Genomic DNA, 15,950 nt, shown 5'->3' with positions numbered 1-15,950 from the left:
CAAAAGAGCCTTGTGGATTCAGTGAATTGCCAACATGGGTTTTAGTTGTACAGCTAGCTCTGAAGTCATTGAATATGCACTGATTTGATGTAAATGGGTTTTCCTATTTGCTCTTGGCTGTAAGAAGAAACCCTGGCTCCTATCTTTATTCCAGAAAGAAAGCTAGCAGATTTTCAGAAAACATTATTTTAAAACTGGTGGCTCTAAAAAAATCCTTTTTCTCCCCACATCTCTCTCTACTGTAACTGGTAAAAATTGATGACATTATTTCCAGCTATTTTAAGCTCACAAAACTCACGAAGTTCACAAAAACTGTATTAGAAATTCTAAAAATAGCAGATCCACTCTTCAAAAATGTCATGGAGATACTAGTTCCGTGCCATTTATGGTTTTACCCCACCCACTTTATCATTGTGCCTCTCTTTTTTTGGCAACCTTCCAAATGTTGACTGATTCATGGCTAGTAAAATTGTGTCTATCTCTGACAGAAATGTATTAGTTGAAATGTGTGTTGAAATTTGGAAAACATTATTCATGTATTCATTGGTAGGTGATGCAAATGTCTCTCATTCTTCTGATTTAGAAGTTAACATATGAGGAAAAGATGGCTCGTCGATTGCTGGGGGCTGACAATGCTGCAACAGTCTTCAATATTCAAGAACCAGAAGAGGAACTTGCAGAGCAGGTACTGCAATTTAGCAATATTAATTGTACATAAATAATAAAATAGCCATTTTTCTTGTTAAAATAGGTTGGGTTGGGGTTTTTTTTTGAGGAGTGATGACAACATAGCTTGCTTTTAGACTTAATTTTTAATCCAGGTAGGTTGAGAAGCTTTTTTGATGGTCATTGACCAACATGGAATCTGGTATTCTTAAACAATGACCCAAACAAGCTAATCTAGGGTTATCTTAACCCTAGACTATAATGGCTAGATTCACATATCAGTTGACATACTCTTTACATTATTGCTTAATTATGTAGGCCAAAGTTTGTTTTCATAAAGAGATTCATACTACTGGACATTGCATACTCATAGGCCAGCTTCATATTTCTTTTCCACCAAGCCTGGCTACCTAAATGGAATTAAATTGCAAGACATTTTGGATTCAGTCTAAAATGTATTTAGTCTTCAAATTTAATCTTTTGATCAGTTATTCAATGTACCAGTTATAGGTAAATTTCACAGTATCATGATATGAAATCTACATACGATTTTTTGTGTATGGAATAGCTTTTGTTAGACGTGGTTATTTTGATTCTGCTTTTTAATAACACTCCAGCCTTAGAGAGGGAAACATTAGCCTGGTTACACTTATAGCTAAATGTTGAATGCCCAATAGCTCTTCATTAAGTGATGTGCTAGCAGCCCACTCAAACTGAGTTTATCTAGACTGAAATATGTTGTCCAAATGCAGGAATGCATGTTTTTTTGCTGAAAACTATCCTAAGAACATAGTTGTGTCTTATTTTATATTCGCTTATGCCTATGTTCTGCATCTTGTTCTGATCAAATAGAGTGCATCATGAATTTGGAAAACGTATTTAATGAAACATGGTAGCTACACTTGTAGCTGTACCAACTCACAAAATAGTCAACACTAAACCATAAATTTGATTAAAATGCTACATTATATTGCCATGTGTGTTTATCACAACAACCTAAATGGTATATTAATGTAAGAGTTTTGAAATAAAGAATTGCTAATAATAATCATGTTTTTAGTACTGTATAATGCTTTTCATCTCTGAAAATTCCCCTTTTTACCATTAGCCTGAAAATGAACTGCCTATATGTCAGAGACTAGGGAATGAACAAGGGATACCATTATATTAGATGGGAATTGGTCCTCTTCAGTTACTAATGGACCACTTTATGAGTAGACAATCAACATTCCCTGTGCTGGATTCAGTCTGCAGGGTGCACTGAAAGATTCCCCACTTGCTCTAAGGCATTTTTTAAAAAAGACAGTAAATATTTTAGTTGTTTAGTAGATTGATATAAACAGCCATAAAGTATGAAGCAATGGAGGAAATGTGGATGAAGGTTAATTTGAAGCAGAAATGAAAGGTTTTATGGGGAAGCCAGATAGTTTTGAGGGCAGAATTGTTGCAGGCCAAGGCATTTATAGCGACATAGCCAAGTATTTGATTATTTTTATAACTAGAAAAAGATGGAATCTGAATTTTGCTTGAACAGAGAACAGAATCCTATAAAATCAAAATGGTTTTGTTTAAACTCTTGCATGATTGCAGGCAATTATAATGCAGAATATAGTGCTTCTTCCTTAGCTGATCATATGAAATAATAATTTCTTTCAATTCTCATGTCTTCTATCCTGCTTTTTTATTCCATTTCATTTTGACATCAAATATAGTCTGCAAATTTTTTAAGTGCAGAAGAACAAGAAATTTCTACACTTTAATGAAATGACTGGTCATCATCATTTATAATAAATCCTGAGAAACAATTTGTCTGAGATTATTACAAAGTTCTACAATTCTTTTAGTGTCCATATTTTTTTTCTGCTTTTACAGGGAACTGGTTCTGTTGATGCTTCTATAGTGACTCATGAGGCTGTGCAAAAGGTTCTACCTTCCTTTTTTCTTGCTTTCCTGTCTGTTGACCTCTTGCTATTTCCTCTTTTGGCATTGCAATGCTGTTTGCAGAATTTAATCTTTGCTTCCTTTCCTTTGCATAATTCACTAATCTGAGATTTAAAGCTATTCTTTGCTATGTAGTAAACAGCTCCACTTCAGATTTTTAGGGAATACAGTTCCATTCAAAATATGTTCAATATTTAAAATGATCAAATGGATCGTTTTACATTCTACTTAACTAGTTAAGTAATCTAAGGGGTTATTTCAATATTTCCAGTCCTTAAAACAGAAACATTATAATCTAATCCATAGATCCATATGCCCGTTGCTCAGCTAATGTATTCCTTTATGTTTTGCTTCATAGAATACTATTTAAAATGTACAGACCTGTATACCTACATTTTTAATTAAAATCTGAAAAATTGAAATGATTATAATCTCATCAAATAACCTTCCTGATAAAGTGGCCTTAAAGACCTAACTTGAGTTGTCTGTTATTTATAGGAATACAAAGTCTCCAGTTTTGAGCAGAGACTGATAAGTGAAATTGAATTTAGATTGGAGAGAACTCCAGTAGAAGAATCTGATGATGAAGTGGAGCATGGGAAAGATGTTCTTGATAGCAGCCTGACACCTTATTTTGAGACAAAACTTAAACACTACAAAATATTCGAAGGAATGCCGGTCACTTTTATATGCAGAGTATCTGGAAATCCAAACCCAAAGGTGAGGAGGAGGGAGGACGCTTTGGACAATTCACACAAAACATCAAAGGAATCTTTCACAGAGATTCATAAAAATGTGTTCTTTGGGGTTTTCTAATTTCCTTGAAATGTGACTAATTTACACAAGTGTTGAATACATGGAGTTTTTCAACTCATATCAAAATTATTAGACAGTATAGACACCATGAATGATGGGAATGTTGAATTCTAGTCTATATGCTTTCAGGTTTTTCTTAAGTATTCAGTGAACTGGAAGGTTTATTAGATCTTTGTGGATGACCTTTGGAGCTTTGCCAGCATGTAGATCAGGGGTGGGTTCCTGCCAGTTCTAACTTCTTCTATAGAAGAGGTTCCACAAATCTACAGTGCCGTTTAGAACTGGTTCCAGCTCCCTCCCCTCACCCATCCACACATCATCAAGATGAAGAGCGAGAGGACAAATTCTGGGAGTTGAAGTCCACAGGTCTTAAAGCTGTCAAGTTTGAACACTCCTGGGGTTTTTTTTCTAAAGGGTTAGGGGTGCAAGGATCTTGTAACTTGACAGCTTTAAGACTTGCACGCTTCAATGCCAGAGTTCCTGAGCCAACATGACTGGAGAAGGAATTCTGGGAGCTGAAGTCCACAAGTCTTAAAGCTATCAAGTTTGAACACCCCTGGTTTTTTTTTCTAAAGGCTTAGGGGTGCAAGGGTCTTGTAACTTGACAGCTTTAAGACTTGCGTGCTTCAAATGCTAGAGTTTCTGAGCCAACATTTTGGTTGCTAAGTAAGAGCGTTGTTAAGTGAGTTTCATCACATTTTACAAATTGTCCACTCCCACCCAGTCACATGGCTGGCAAGCTACTCCCACAAAGCAGGCCACACCTACAGAAGAGGTTCTAAAAATTTTTGAAACCCACCACTGATATAGATTCTCCGTTCTGCTGGTTAGAACGAATAACCTAGAGGCTATTTTTCTTAATAATAAACATGTAAACAATGCAGTGCTCCTGTTCTAATCTATAACAGACTTGAAATGCCACCAGCCATGATTTGTAACCCATGTAGCAAAAGCAGATAAGTTTAGTATTTTCCAGATTTCCATTCATTGGCTGAGACAGAACAGGAATTAGAAATGAGGCTTTCCTGAAATATTAATGCCAAGAGCCAAAGCCAGCACAATGAATAAAGAAGCATGCCAGAGTTATAATTCACCAATACATAATGTTTTCTCTAATAGGTTTGTTGGTGGCTGTCTCCAAAGAGTAGCAAACCCTCCTTTATGTGTTTATTTTCTCGATATTTTTTAGATAAGTGGATTTTATAAATTCTAGTAATCTTTTTGAGGTGACATTTTGTTGGACTTAACTGAGCTAAAGTGGAGGGTATACAGAACCACCCTGTCTAATAGCTGTTTTGCTTCAATGTGCCATTATTCTCTGCCACTTTTTCTCTCTCTGCCAAGCATCAGGATGCCAGTATAGGTCCCACAGCTCTGAACTGCACTGTACGAAACACTTGGAAAAAACTATTGAAATTACAGGTTGTGCTACATCTTGTCATAGGGATGTTGTCAGATCACAAGACATTGCAATTTTACATAAGATATGCATCTCAGAATGTGTAACTGAACTTCATTATATTTGAAATACATGTTAAACAACCCCACTGTGTTTAATTTAACTTTTTTCCCCCTGTAATTGCTTTATTTTATTAGAGGCCTGGGGTTATAGTGCAACATAATGGTTTGGTACAGTATTGCTCCTAGTGATCTAGTCCAGGGTTTTTCAACCTAGGTAACTTTAAGTCATGTGGACTTCCGTTCCCAGAATTCCCCAGCCAGCTTTACAGTGAGAAATACTGAACTAATGAACAGCATTTTTGCTTCCTGTTGCATTTTCCTCCCAGGTTCTGTTTGTGAATAACCAGTACAAAACCTATTTCTTGTAAATATGCATTCATGAAAGAACATGTTTTTTGTGTTCTAAATGATTCATGAATTCTAAGGGATTTGGGGATTCTTTAGAAATTTAAAAAGAGGAGATATGTTTCAATACTGTTATATTTGAAATTATGTCATCTTTGTCACTATTGTTAAATTCCTAGGTATAAAATGGAACATAATGTATGTGTGCATAAGTCTTTACATTGATGCTTTTACTATGTATCAGTGGACAAAAGGATCCTTTCCATTAAGTCTTGATAGTAAAATATATCTGAAGGATAATATAGGCAGAAGGAAACTACCTTAAAGGTGAACTTCAAAATTTAGAGTCTGACATTTATATGATTCTGCATTTTATATTGATAGTCTTTTCACTCCCCCTCCCCATTTACTTCAGCTCAGTTAAACTGCACATGGTTAATTTAAAAAAAGATGTTATTTAACTTAACAAAGGCAACATGCAAACAATAATATGAAGTAATTGTAATTTCCTAAGGGAAAAACATTTGACTACATTTAGAATATTGCTGTGGGGCAAGAGTAAGAAATTATATATCAATTATTATAAAACTGAATTAACAGTAAAATGCCACACTGTCATGTTAATCTAGGACACCAGGCATAAACTCCTTTACGTATCTTAACTTGTATAATTTTGGCAAATTTCCAGATTCTATAATGAAAAAAAAGGTATGATAAAATAATTAATAGCTCTTACAAGACCAGCATTTATGAAGTAATACTAGAAATTTGTGTAATGTGCAAGTTCAAACTTATTTTTACAGCTAAGCCTTTGTTAAGATTTAGGCTTTACAAACAATATGCACAAGGGTTTTTTGTGAAACAAAAACTGTGCCATCACATTGCTCTGTTGTTTGTTGGCAGCGCCAACATTTTGCAATCCAGCACATAAGATTAGTAAGAGACAAACCAGGAAAAAAAAATTCTTTGCAGTAACACAGTTCTTGTTAGTATCTGGTAACCTTATATGGAAGTATGAAACGCAATTTGTATTCCTCCTTTAAAAGCTTTGTTAAAAATTTAATGATAGCTTTATCTCATGCATTGAAATAAATAGATGGTGGTCAACCATCAGAAAAATGAAGAATTTGGCCAATCTATACAATTGTTGTAACATATAACAGTTTAGGAGGATTCTGCTTTTTATTTTTCCTTGGAAATGAAAATGATACAACGATGCTGCTTTCGGGATTGACTGCATTAAAACTGTTTGCAGTTGTCAAGAAAACTGGCACAGTCTTTTAATCATTCTTCCTGAGCCAGTTCTTCAAAAGCCTTTATCCGCCAACATCTGACATAGCCAGTGATGTGGACACTGTCATTTATTCACTCAGAAAAAAGAATTAATGGTGTAGTTGTAGAGGATCACCAGGTCAGTTCATTTTGTACAACTGGGGACAACATACTGTACATCTGAAATAATAGGAAACTTTCTTTTGTTTTCAAATACCTATGATAAACAACCCCAGGACTGAACATAAGGTAGTCCTCAACTTATAATATTTAGTGACCGTTCAAAGTTACAATGGCATGAAAAAAGTGACGTATGACCGTTTTTCACACTTACAACCCTTACAGAATCCCCATGGTCACATAAAGAAAATTCAGATGCTTGGCAACTAATTAATGCTTGTGACACTTGCAATGTCCCGGAGTCATATGATCACTATTTGCGACCTTCTGACAAACAAAATCAATGAAGCCAGATTCACTTAACAACCATATTACTAATTTAACTCCAGTGATTCACTTAAAAATCTATGGCAAGAAAGGTTGTAAAATGAGGCACCTGTCTCACTTAGCAACAGGAATTTTAGACTCAGCTGTCGCCATAAGTCAATGACTAAGTGTACATGGTACTGCTGCTGTTTTTGTATACAGCATCATATCACAAAATACTAAGCTAACTATTTTTGATGAACTAGTGGAATTGGTTTAGTAACTTAGTAAACATTAGAAAGCAGTAAAAAAGAATTAGCTTTCACAGTTGGATAATACTTTTATTAGACCCAGTGAAAATGATGCACTAGTGAATGCATGTTTGGGAAACAGAAGTGACGTCACGGTGTTACCAGTCACAGGGAACAGAGCTCTCTATCTCTGTGCTGACTTTTCCTTGTTTGTGGGCTCAAAAGAAGCCAAAGCCGCCTTGTAGGGGTGCTGAAGCTAAGGAGGGGTGGGTCGCAAGAAAGGTCACGAGAGAGCGCAACTCTCCTGCTAAACCTCGTGGCTTTTTCCCTCCACGGCGAGTAGTCTAAGTCTTCTCCTCGCCATGATGTATAAGATGGCTGCCACGAAGCTGGGACAGCTGACCATCTAAGAATTGTGCTGGAGCTGAGTCGGTGAACAGCAGCTGGAACTGGGTGAGAAGAATATCCAGGAAAAGAAAGACTTACAACTGTTTTAAAAGTAACAGAGACTTAACACTTTGAGGAAAATTTTAAAAAATAAAAGAAAAAGAATCAAAGGGAAGAAGGCAGAAAAATTGTTAAAATACAGAAAATTGGATTTTTAAATTAGACAGTCATCATTTTGGATAGGCATTTTAAAATGCTGGAACTATTTACTTAAAAAACTAACATCAGCTTTATATTTTGGATTATTACCATTAAAATTGGATAAAAATATTAATATTGAAATTTGACTTAAAAATGCCACCTGCTGACAAAAGAAAGCTATAACACATTTCCAAACGCCTGGAAATACTTGCCTATTGGAAATTTAAATATGAGAACAAGAAAGACATTATTATTAAAGAGACCCCTGAAGGCTTCAACACAAGACTGAATTTACAAAGGGATTGACGAAGATTCTGTTTTCGGATTACCCAGAGGAACCGGTTGATTAGCTTTGGGATATAAAGATTCATGAATATTGAATTTTTTGAGAAGTGACTTTAGATTTGAATGTATGGTTTTTGGATTATTGGACAAAAAAGAAACAAAATAAAACTAAAACAAGATTGCTCCATCAGCAAGAAATGAGTGGAATTTGGGAAGAAACCACATTGATAATCCAGAGTATTAAGGATCCTTTGACAAGAAACTTACAAAGAGATTATGAATAAAATGCAGAGCATAGATGAAGAGCTGGAAAATATGACACAAAGGACAATGAGTGACCAAGATGCCCAGGAAGTGGAGGAGCCAATTGAAAGAGTAGATGAAAAAAACAAAACAGACAAACCAACAAGTAAAACGAGATGACAAGAAGGAGATAACAAAAATAATAATGACTGATGAATTAAGACGAGGGAAGAGTATTTTAAGGGAAGAAAAAGAGGAACTGGAGTTACAGAAAGACTTTTTTGGAAGCAAGATAGGGGCAAAAGTAGATAATTTGAAAAATAGACAATGGAATAGGGCAGAGAAGGGAGAAATGTTCAAAATGATTGGCCAAGAAGTGGAAGCAGATATAGGAGAGGAGAGAGGAATATGGGAGGCAAGCTAAGAAATGGAACAATTAAAGCTTCAAAGCGGGCAAGAGACGATGGATAGAAAGGGAACATTCTTAAATATGACAGTGGTATAACAAAATTAGAATAGGGATGGAAACTAGAGGGGGAGTTTAATGGAATACACATTTTTATATAATAAGGTGAAGTAATAACGAGGGGAAGTTAGAACTTGATGGTAGTATTAAACATGTTTGATTAATAAGGTGATTGACATAAAAATAACATACTGAAATATTGAATAATTAAATAATGGAAGATTATAACTGAACATAAATACACTGTATGTGAATTATCACTAGAACTTAAGGTAAACTGCTCCAAACTCGATTGCAGAAAACACAACTTCAGCAACAGAGTGGTCAATGCCTGGAATGCACTTCCCTACCCTGATTTTCCCCCAAACCTTTAGCCTTAGACTGTCTACTGTCGACCTCATCCCATTCCTAACAGGTCTGTAAGGAGTCTGCATAAGCGCACCAACGTGCCTACCATCCCTGTCCTAATGTTTCTTTTTATTCATATCCATTTCATGTATCTAAAACCATGTTTATACTTACATATGTTATCTAATACATGCTTGATGAAATAAATACATAAATAAATAAAAATGATATGTTTGTTAAATGTAACAAATATGATTATTAATATTCTACTTGTAGTAAAAGGAACTATACCCAGAATACGGTGATTGGCATAAAAATAACCTATTGAAATATTGAATAATTAAATAATGAAATATTATAATTCAACAAAAATATGTGTACTATTATCAGAACTATATAAATGTGTCAAGCGTAGTAAATATGAATATTATTTTATTTGTATTAAAATGTGGATAAAAAGGGAATATTTTTAAATACAATAGTGGCATAATTAAAAGTTAGAAAGGGGGTGTAAACTAGAAAGGGGATTAATGGAATACACATCTTTATATAATAAGGTGAAGTAATAGAGGGGAAATCAGAACAATGAACAATGGTAGCATTAAGAATGTTTGAACAACATAGTGATTGACATAAAAATAACATACTGAAATTTTGAATAATTAAATAATGGGAAATTATAATTTAATAAAAATATGTATATTACTATTAGAACCATATATGTTAAATGCAACAAATATGATTATTAATATTTCATTTGTAGTAAAGGCTGTTTTCGCCCTCCCCATGCTCCTATAAAGCCTCTGGACCCTGGGGAGGGTGAAAAATGGCTTTATAAAAGTCTGAACTCAGCTGGTCAGTGTGCGCCTGTGCGCTGGCCAGCTGACAAATGGCTCCGCGTGCCACCTGTGTTTGCCATCCCGGGTATAGGGGAAGGGACAGCATTTTCTTCTCTAATGAAAAGTTTTTGACAGTTCAAAAGTTTCTGCATTTTTTGCTTTATTTTGCTTGGTCCAAAAAGAAATATAATATTGATTTGGAGGGGGGGAGATAATTCAAGCCCTAAATATTTATTGACTGTTTGGTATGGTTTCTGATTGAACCTAGGGAGCCTAATTGGACCTTATATTGCTGGCATGACTAGCAGTAAAAGGTTATGAGAAAAAATGTACATAGAAAAATATTTCTATTTACTTTTTGGGCAATGATGATATAAAGTGGAAAATGTAATGCAACAATAACAGGAGAACTAATTTCTTCACCATTTTACATTATCTCAATCTGGAATTTTGCTTCAAACACAAATGCATGCCAATGAAGTGAAATAGCTGTTTATTTTTCAAGTATTTGTTCCAAATAACAGAAGGAAAGGCAGGAATTTATTCTAGATCATTTTTATGTGTTTTTTTTTCTGAAATCAGTACTTGGATTCATTCTTCATTCACAGATTATAATTTATTACTATATTTCCCTTTCATTGTTTAAATATAGATCTATTGGTTCAAAGACGGAAAGCAAATTTCTAAAAGGAATGAGCATTACTCGATGCAAAGAGAACCTGATGGAACCTGCTCTCTCCATATCACTGCCTCCACCCTCGATGATGATGGGAATTACACTGTCATGGCTGCCAATCCACAGGTAGTTCAAATCTTAGCTATAGAATCAGTATGCTCCTGGGCACAGATGTTTCTTTACATGCACAGTCTGAGTTAAAGATTTAATTGAGAAATGATGTCATTCTAGGACAAGTAATACTTAAGGCTTCTCAACTCATCTCATATTCATGGTGCCAAGTTGAGAATACAGAGCTGTTGGGAAATGATTTAAAACTGTTTCTTTAAGCAACTGTCCTTATATAGATGTTACTAGGTAAACAAGCTACATTTGAAGTCTGCCTCTCTGAATCATCAGCTAATCACTGATGACTCCAAACTCTTCTACTTCTGATTATGTCTGAGTAGAACAGAGGTGGGTTCCTACCAGTTCGCACCTATTCGGTAGAACCGGTTCGTCAAATCTACCGAACTGGTTAGAAGAGGTTCCACCAGTGGACCCGGAAAGCAGGCCACACATACAGAAGAGGTTCCAAAAAATTTTGAAACCCACCACTGGCAAGGATCTTGTAACTTGACAGCTTTAAGACTTGCATGCTTCAATGCCAGATTTTCTGAATAGCTACTTGCACCAACCTAAGTACTAATTCATAATTTCATATCTGGTCACATGGGCGGCAAGTCACTCTCATCTGATCACATGGGTGGCAAGCCACTCCCATAAAGGAGGCCACACCCACAGAGTAGGTTCCAACAATTTTTGAAACCCACCACTGGAGTAGAACTATATGTTATGAGGAAAAACCAGATTCCTCCCTACCTCTAATGACAGAGTTCATTTTATTCATATTCTCCCATAGTAAAGCACATGTCCTTATTCCCTGGTGAGTCCTTTCTCTCCTCTCTACTCCAGCAAAAAAGGCACAATATACTATATAGGCCTTCACAGCCAATATCTGTTGGGTCTGTGTTGCGCTTCAAGGTTTAATGACTGTGGTGTAGACAAAAGATTTCCTAAACTGTTGCTGGCATCTTTGAAGGCAAACAACTGAACAGAGACTGTGTTCTGTTTCTTTACCTTGGCCTATGTGGCATGTCCAGATTGCCTTGCATGCTTCAATGTCTTCCCCCTCCCCATGTCTCTGCCTCTATCTGCTGCTTGGACAGGTAATTAACTCATCTGTGTTGGGTAAGCTACCCAGTCCCAGAGTGCTCCGACCAAGGGGCTAGTGGGCTGCAGTGCTGCCGGACACTGTCGCCCCCCATGTACTCACCAGCTCTTGTGTGGCACCAGGGGGTGGGGTGTCCAGCCTGGCTGATCACCCTGTTACCGTATTTCCCTGAAAAGAAGCCCTAATGCTTATTTTGAAAACCAAAAAAATATAACTTTTTTTGTCTTTATTTTCTTATTTTCCCTATTTCCCTGGTCTTATTTTTGGAGAAACACAGTCATATGTTTTAGCATTGTAGAACAAATTACACATAGTCTTTGAGCTCAAAATTTCTGTTGCTAAGCGAAATATTTGCTAAATGAACTTTGTCCCATTTTACAACCTTTCTTGCAACGGTTTAAGTGAATCTCTGCGCCACGTTGACTTTGCTTATCAGAAGGTCACAAAAGATATCACATGATCCCAGGATACTGCAACCATCATAAGTATGAATCAATTACCAAATGTCTGAATTTTCATCACATGACCATGAGGATGTTGCGATGGTTGTAAGTGTGAAAAGTGGTTATAAGTCACTTTTTTCAGTGCTGTTGTAACTTGAAACAGTCGCTAAATGAACTGTTGTAAGTTGAGGGACTACATACCTGTATTTTCAGATATTTCAAAATTCCTATGCTGCATCCCCACTAGTTTGCATCATTTCTTCAGCAGAAATTATTGTATGGCGCCTAGTGTTGTTTAAGATGAGCAGCCACGTAAAGCTTATAACTAAATAAAATTAAAATTAATAGATATGCCATTTCCTTCTGTGAAGAAAATTTGCAGTTATGTTTATTTAAATTGCAGAGTGAACTACAAAATATAAATCAAGCTTGATATCTATCAGTACTGTTAAAATTGAGATAAAAATATTTCTCTGTTGAACTACATTGAAAAGGTTTTTTTTTTAATGCAATAGGGTGTAGTTACTTTTTCATATGATTGTAAATAATTTCTGTCCCCACACTTTCCCAGTTTCCCTACAGTGGTTTTACTTATTGAGTGGTTAAGCAGTAGTTCAATTAAAGTGTCAGATTCTCAAGATATATAGCAGTTGTCCATACCTTATTCAGGGCTATTTAGCTGCAGTTGTTGGGCAGTCTTTAAATACAATCACTCATCTTAACTATGAAACTCATCCAGTTAAGAAATACTGTCAGAACCATGGGTGACAACAGCTAAGAAACTGAGCTAAACATTCAGAAAACTCCACCCTGATTGCAATGGTGGAATTCTATTTTGACTTGATCCTAATTTCCCAAGCTCAGCCTGTCTTTTAGTCCACTTATTTTACAAGCTTTTCAACGCCCTGGGAAATGATTTAAATTCGTGAAAAATCTAAAGAAAATTAAATGTATGTAATTATTTTAATTATAGTTTTCCTTTCTCTTTGCATAAAAAGGTGTTTACTTCCTGAGTGATTATGCTATTGCAATTACATTCAGCTTTTATACTTCATATCTTTTGTAGATAATTTCTTTAAATATTTGTGCAAAATCACAAATGTTAGTGATTGTACATTTTTCTGTGTTCATAAAGAATTTTTTAATGCTTTGGGCCCAGTTCTGGTATCCAGTCATATGTGAATTAATGGTTGTTTTAATAACAGATATATAATTTTCCCGCATCTACAATGTTTCCCCCAAAATAGACCCCAGTGGCAGGGGGAAGGCGGAAAGCAGTCCCACCCTCCAGACCAGCCTGGCAGGGATGGGGTGGAAAACTGAACAGTGCCGAAAGCAGCTGAAAGTGTGGCGTTAAAGTTTTGACTACTGGGCAGGACCTCTCCGAAAAGAAATTTCTTCCCCTCTTCCTTTCCTGAGCAAATTGCCTTTGTGTAATCAAGTCTTGGAAGATTGTGGGAAGTGCATGCTTAGAAGCAATGAGTAATGAAAACTGCAGGCAATGCTGTCCCTTCAAATAATCTTCCAGGGCTTGAATACCACACTTTCAGCTACTTTCGTTGCCACTTGGTTTCCCACCCCACCCACACCAGGCTGGGCAGGATTGCCTTCCGTCTTGCCCAATGTTGTCATCTGTGGCCACACCATGAATGGGGATTGACCATCTCCCAAGCCCTACCACTGTCAAAATAGATCCCGGGTGCTGCAATGGATAGACGAAAAGTGGAGTGACAGAAGGAGGAGGAACAGGGAGAAGAAAGAGAGAAAGTGGGTCCATTCTGGCTGGCCAGGAACTGAAGTGCTGCCACCGCCTCTGCAGTGAGAGAGAGAGTGAGAGAGAGAGAGAGAGAGCACCTCATGGCAGCGGCACCAGCTGTGCTCTCCACGGCAATTGATCCAAGGTGCGCAGGCTGATGGCCTTTGGGCACCTCCCTCTCTCTACCTCCTACTGCAGTTTCATGATTACTGCCGCCTGTGCATGCGTGGGGGGATGCAAGGCCAGGCTAGGCCTTGTAATGGGAAAAAAAATAAGACATTCCCTGAAAATAAGCCTAAGTGCTTATTTTGGGGCCCAAAAGAAAATAAGACCAGGTCTTATTTTCAGGGGAAAATGGTAGTTATTGGATTAATGGTAAATCCTGTATTTGAGTATGTAGAAATAAGTCCCATTATAATCAGTGGAATGTATTCTCAAGTATACTGTATGTTTTCTTGAAATGAATAGCTATATTTGTCTGAAAACAACAACTTTCTAATCTGGCCCAACAGTGTTTAATGAATACAGTTGACTGTTTAATGACTGCAGTAAGTCCTTCTGATCATGTGGATCAAATAATCAGGTTCAGATGGATATAATTACAGTTATCCATTTAATTAGGAACTCTGTGTTCCTCATCCCATATATTATTATAACCAGTGTAATGATTTATGCTATTCAGCCTTCAATCTTCATAGAGTGAATCTGAGCATATAGCCATGAATACATACTTTAAATGTTGGAGGGGAAGATGGGAAGGAAGGAAGGAAGGAAGGATGAATAGATAGATTGATCAAACTATGAATGTTAGAATTATTTGTGTGGTGCCATCTAGTGGTTATTTAGCAACAGTTTGGTACAGTAATTGCAAAAAACTTAATAGTAAGAAAAGGAACAATAGTTGCTATTCAGTAAATTTGGACTGTGAGCTAAAAATGAGGGAACAGATTAATTAGGTAACAAGTATGATAGGGAAAAAATAGAATTGAATTGAAGCTGTCATAGTTAAAGGCCAGCCAAAACTAGGAATTGCCATAGGTCATTGCTGTATATCCTGTGATCTGTTTTATACAACTGTTTGTATTTCTAAGTTTCTGAGTATTCATTGACCACCTCATTTCTTGTTGGGCTTGCAACAGTTCATGTGAAATATGTGATTACACTACAATGGAAATAACTCCAAAGAAAAAAATAATAATCTTTAAAAACAAACACTTTATAAAAGTACATAACTAACAATCTAAAGGACAGTTAGAAGATTTAATTGTTAAACGAAGGTTATTCAGTAAATCTGGGTTACATCTATATAATTTTTCTTTTTAAATTTCAAATGCTAGGGGAGAATAAGCTGTACAGGACGATTGATGGTCCAAGCTGTCAATCAGAGAGGACGCAGCCCCAGGACACCACCTAACCAGCCTCATGTCAGAAGGTATGACTATTAATTATGAACTTAGGAAAGATTTATGGCTCTAATAAAGGTAGTCCTTGACTTACAACCAAAATTTCTGTTGCTAAGTAAGACATTTGTTAAGTGCGTTTTGCCCTACTTTATGATCTTCCTTGCCAAATTTGTTAAGTAAACCACTGCAGTTGTTAAGCTAGTAACAATGTTGTTAAGTGAATCTGGCTTCCCCATTGACTTTGCTTGTTAGAAGGTCACAAAATGTAATCACATGACCCCAGGACATTGCAAGTGTCCTAAAATATGAGCCAGTTGCCAAGCATCTGAATTTTGAGCATATGACCATGGGGATGCTGCAAATGGTTGTAAGTGTGAAAAATGGTCATGTCACTTTTTTCAGTACCATTGAAACTTTGGCCATTAAATGAACTGTTTTAAGTTAAGGACTACCTATATAAATATATTTTTATCATGATTACTTTATTTATTGATATTACTGATTAAGAACAT

The 15,950-nt window shown here is 36.1% G+C and overlaps 1 protein-coding gene across 2 annotated transcripts in view; it reads left to right on the top strand.

The window, feature by feature from the left end:
- Positions 1-15,950, top strand: part of PALLD (palladin, cytoskeletal associated protein) — a 207,587-nt gene that overhangs the window by 179,008 nt on the left and 12,629 nt on the right. Inside the window, exons 13-17 of one of the 2 annotated variants that reach the window (XM_032224482.1) lie at positions 584-685; positions 2,539-2,589; positions 3,106-3,327; positions 10,600-10,749; positions 15,373-15,467. In XM_032224482.1, the coding sequence (XP_032080373.1) occupies positions 584-685; positions 2,539-2,589; positions 3,106-3,327; positions 10,600-10,749; positions 15,373-15,467 (620 nt within the window). The remainder of the gene's footprint in view (positions 1-583; positions 686-2,538; positions 2,590-3,105; positions 3,328-10,599; positions 10,750-15,372; positions 15,468-15,950) is intronic. The other variant, XM_032224483.1, reaches the window with a different exon arrangement.

This window comes from Thamnophis elegans, chromosome 9 (genome assembly GCF_009769535.1).
Source record: "Thamnophis elegans isolate rThaEle1 chromosome 9, rThaEle1.pri, whole genome shotgun sequence".
In the NCBI taxonomy this organism is placed as follows: domain Eukaryota; kingdom Metazoa; phylum Chordata; class Lepidosauria; order Squamata; family Colubridae; genus Thamnophis; species Thamnophis elegans.
Note: the sequence above shows the minus strand (reverse complement) of the source record. Positions and strands in the feature narration are given on the sequence as shown.